This window comes from Lactuca saligna, chromosome 4 (genome assembly GCF_052625555.1).
Source record: "Lactuca saligna cultivar CGN05327 chromosome 4, ASM5262555v1, whole genome shotgun sequence".
NCBI lineage: Eukaryota > Viridiplantae > Streptophyta > Magnoliopsida > Asterales > Asteraceae > Lactuca > Lactuca saligna.
The window spans coordinates 265,896,639-265,901,615 of NC_136420.1; the positions used below are offsets into that span (position 1 = coordinate 265,896,639).

General features: G+C 40.1%; 1 protein-coding gene across 1 annotated transcript; it reads right to left on the reverse strand.

The window, feature by feature from the left end:
• Nucleotides 1-251: 251 nt before the first annotated feature.
• Nucleotides 252-893, reverse strand: LOC145040627 (uncharacterized). Its single transcript, XM_078988537.1, has one exon. The coding sequence runs from the start codon at nucleotides 891-893 to the stop codon at nucleotides 252-254; it is 642 nt and encodes a 213-aa protein (XP_078844663.1).
• Nucleotides 894-4,977: the final 4,084 nt, after the last annotated feature.

The following is a 4,977-nucleotide window of genomic DNA, read 5'->3' on the forward strand; positions in this document are numbered from 1 at the left end:
GAGTGAATTCAACATTATCAACGAGGTTTTTGCTTCTTTTCCTTTTCCTTTAATGGACTCTTGATAAAGCTGACAAAGATGTGCAGGTGTGCGATAGGTCCTTGACCAATGGCCTATGCTACCACATCTGTAACATGAACCATCAGATTTTTGTGATGTCCCAGTATCATGCCTTGTCACTTTGCCTTATCTTGTGTGTGGACATTTTTTCTTTGTGAACATCGGTAATTATTCCTTTTCTAACCACGCCCTCATCCACGTGTATTGTTTTGATGACCATCAGTATCTGTAGCATTTGCTTTAGGAAGTGCTACTGATCCCGTTGGATGAGATTCATGGTTTTTCATCAAGAGCTCATTGTTTTGCTTTACAACAAGTAGGCATGCATCCAGTTCAGAATATCTTGTGAACTTTTGCATCCGATATTGTTGCATCAAGGTAATGTTTGTTTCATGAAATGTGGAGTAAGTTTTCTCCAACATATCTTCATCAGTAACTTCTTGTCCATAATACTTGAGTTGTGAACATATTCTGAACAAAGTTGAGTTGTATTCATTTACTTTCTTAAATTCTTGAAACCTCAGTGTTCTCCATTCATCATTTGCATTTGGAAGTATAACTTCCTTTTGATGATCAAATCTTTCTTTCAAATGATTCCAGAGAATACTTGGATCAGTAACATCAAGATATTCAAATCTCAACATTTCTTCAATATGCTTACGAAGGAAAACTTGTGCTTTTTCTTTGTCTTGTGCCAAGAAATAATTAAATTCATTTATAGCATTTGAGATACCCATGGACTCAAGATGCATTTTTACATCTATCATCCATGGCAAATAGTTTTTCCCACTAACTTCAAGTGCTACAAACTCGAGCTTTGCAATGTTGGACATATTGTAACTTGATTACGATAGATGTGATTTCCACTTCTAAATAACCTTGATTAGAGCTTTCGTGTTGATAATGTGTTATAAGACTTGATGTAATTAAAGCAATATTAACAAAACTAAACTAATGACCTTAAGAAAGAAGAATGGGGATATGGAGAGAGTTTTATAACTTATATAAAGTATTCAAATCGGTGTATCTCCCACATACACAAGGGTGCTATTTATACTAATTAAACCACTATACATAATCAATGAGTTCTTACACATATTTGACATATTGGTTATAGGAGTTGAAAATAACTCTTACACATTTGACATTAGGGTAGAAAATGTTGTCATCCAATTATTTACAACATATATATATATATATATATATATATATATATATATATATATATATATATATATATATATATATATATATATATAGCGTTAAGATTGGTTGAGAACTCATAGTTTCCCGAGAACCCGAGAATTAAAAGTGGAGCGTTAGATCAAAACTAACTCAATAAGGGCATGATCATAATCTTATCGATTTCATTTAATGTTAAATTCTTTGTGTTATTCTACATATTAATTGAAATGTCTAAAAAATTACATAATAAATAAAATTTTCGGATTTTTTTTAAAATAATATTTTTTTAGTTTTTTATTTTTTAAAGTGCAGATGTAGCACCTGGTTCCTGGTATGTATTTTAATCTATGTATTTTTGCATTTTTAGCTGGAACTCGGTGAGTTGTAGGCCCGACTTGCCGAGTAAAGATGAGATATTGAGCACGTACAAGTTGGCGACTCGGAGAGTCCATATCCTGGACCCGGCGATTCCGCCAGTCTGGAAGAAACCCTAGATGCACGGGTTTTGGACCCTATTTAAGCCATGTTATGAGCCCCAAACTCGCCTCCTTCACCCTCAGAACATCATTTAGCAAACCCTAACCATTCCTTGAGCATTTTGAGCGTTTCGTGTGTGAATCTTGAAGTTTTGAAGAGAAGAAGGAAGCTTGATCCAAAGGAGTAGAAGGAGATCCAAGATCTTGCACCCACTACATAGTTTATTGAGGTACTAATCGGATTCCTTCTGTTTCTATGATTGATTCTGCATTATAAATCACATTTTGGCCATTTTATCCATTTCTTAGCTTGATGATAGTAGAGAGATCGCATTGGGTTGATTAGCCTTTGGATCTAGCAATGTTTCAGTTCCAAAAACTTAGATCTAACACCTTTATGGAGCCATTTTGCATGAAAGCCCTAGATCTACTCTTTTTAGTGCCTTTTGAGCCTTTAAATTCCTTTTCATGCATATGTACACGTAAAATTGGAAACTTTACATGGTAACCAAGCCTTAAGAACCTATATCTATAAGTTGTATGCATTGGTTTTGAGCAGAATCAACTGTTTAGAAGTTTCATGCAACCGACTCGGCGAGTCGTTCTTCAGACTTGGCGAGTCGAGTCGCGAGTTCCCGAGTTTTCCCCATTCATGTATTATGCCGAGTGGAACTAGTAGGTTATAGGTCGACTCAGTGAGTCGGAGATCGACTCATTCATGGAGGGACTCGGCGAGTCAATGCCCTAACTCGGCGACTCCAAGGAAATCTTCATATCTCAAGAACAGACTCGGCGAGTCACAGTCGGAGTGTTCATATGTTGAAGGAGAACTCAATGAGTTGTTCATACAACTCGGCGAGTCGGATGCAGACTGACTAAGTATTAGTATCAAAGAGGAACTCGTCGAGTCTATACAAAACTCGACGAGTAGTAGCGACCAGAATTGAGAAATGAGAGTAGGGACTCGACGAGTTGGAGGCCCAACTCGACGATTCAGGTCAACTATATGTTGACTTTGACCAAGAGTTTGACTTTGACCAGGGGTAAAATAGTTATTTTACCCTCAGTATAATTATCGGTATTTGATTGAGTGTACTTATGGAAATTGTAGCCGGGGAGATACCGGAGCAGCCACAGACAGATTCCAGAGAAGTTCATTCAGCAGTCTGACTACAAGGTGAGTTTTCCTTCCAGTAGGAACGGGTCTACGTCCACATTGCCGGCCCGTTTACTTAGCAGTAGTTCTGGACCTCGGTCCGATGCAGTAGTTATATTGCATGATGTCTTTGTGATTCAAGCATGTTTTGTGTTATGTGTTTCGGACTTCGGTCCGATGCAGTATGGAGTATATGTGCTTATACTAGTTGACATGTTTATGCTATGCTATGTTATGCTCAGTCAGTTTCTGAACTTCGGTCCGATGCAGGGGACAAGGTCCCAGTCAGCTCCGGATTTCAGTCCAATGCAGTTAGTTCCTGACTTCGGTCCGATGCAGGGGACAAGGTCCCAGTCTGTTCCGGACTTTGGTCCGATGCAGTTTCCGGACTTCGGTCCGATGCAGAGGGCAAGGCTCTGGGTAGTTCCGGACTTCAGTCCGATGTAGTTTCCGAACTTTGGCCCGATGCAGTGGACAAGGCCCAGTATGTGTTTATATGTTATTGTATGGCATATGGTAGTTTGGGGGAGCTCAATAAGCTTCGTTCTTACAATTTCAGTTTGGTTTTAGGTACTTCTGCAAGTATAGGGAAGAGCTCGGGATGATGGCATCGCACACATCACAACCTCAGTTTTTGTCCAGGGAGTTGATTTAGCTTTTCATAGATATGATTTGATATAGTCTTGATACAGTTTTCTCGTGATACTTTATTATGGTTTTGAGATATTGACGTATGGGTTTTTATTTTATGGTATTGATCTAATGATTTTAGTAATGATTAAACAAAAAATTTTGGGTCGTATTTTGGGATGTTACAAGTTGGTATCAGAGCCTTGGTTTGAGGGATTCAGATACACTTTTGGGTGTAAGTACTCCCAAATTACCCATACAAGTTTATATTATGATTTTCAGTTTCAGTTCGAGATCAGTTCAGTTTCAGTTTAAGTAGAACATCTTGCTAGTATAGGACTAATGATCTAGGAGGATTCCTTATGTCCCTGCTTTATGTGTTTCATCTTGATGAGAATTGCATGCTAGTAGTGAGTAGACAGTAGTAGGATAGCCTATGTAGGTTATGCTTGATCGTATGAGCTTAGCATTGTATGCTAGTACAGTTTCTTGTTATGAGAATAGTTTGCATGAGTATGTTTCCTTTATCCGAATGGTGCTTGCTTTGTGCTTTGTGGGACTCTGAGTGGTGGGAGTTAGCCATTAGGTGAATACATCACGTCACATGTGGTCAGGGTTGAATAATCTCAGAGTGCCAGATTTGACCCTATTGTGCAACTCTCGTTTGAGTCTAACCGTTGTAGGGACGAGTCTTTTACTCGAAGGATTATCCGAGCCTCATTGCATGTGATGGTATTCAGGTGGTGGCTAATTGGCATTACAAGGAGGCCTTCAGGAGTTGAGGACTGGGTTGGGTGGAGTCAAAGGTTTCCCTAGGGCAAGCCTAGGATGTGAGTAGCAGAAGTCAATAGTAGTAGAGTGACTTGGTGGAGTCAAGGCAGTTCTTAAGGAAAGTACGGATAGATGTGGAAGATAGTATAGGCCTGTACTACTAAAAGCAGAGGATCCGTACTCGAATCAAGGAAGGATGAGATGAGACCGAGAAGCTTGTGGTAGCAGTGATCCCTTGAGATATTTCAGTATACTGACGTTTACCATGATATGTTTTCAGAATGGTGGTTTTGCGATCTAGGCAAGCAGCCGGCAGTTTAGGTGCCGGAGAGGGATCATGTTCAGGCTTGGGAGCCGCGCATCTAGATGAGCAGACTAGAGAGTTTTTCACTTCAGAGGTGACCCATATCATTCTTGAGAAAAATCCAGTGATCTTTGGTTCGATCAAGGAGGGTATACTAGAGTTGATGGAGGAGAGACTAGGCACATTTCATGATGAGGTGGCGGCCATGATGGGGTTGCGCACGCTTACATCCAGGGAGTTTCGGGCATGTGGAGCTCCAGATTATCACGGGGAGCGGGACCCCATAGCGAGTACTAGATGGTTGGGGGATGTGGCCAACGCTTTCGCACGAGCAAGTGTCCCGAAGGGGACAAGGTCAGATTGGCGTCCTATCTTCTGAAGGACAGGGCACGGGA

What these genes read in the sequence shown, in the direction of transcription:
- LOC145040627 (XM_078988537.1), bottom strand. Translation starts at nt 893, where the DNA reads ATGTCCAACATTGCAAAGCTCGAGTTTGTAGCACTTGAAGTTAGTGGG.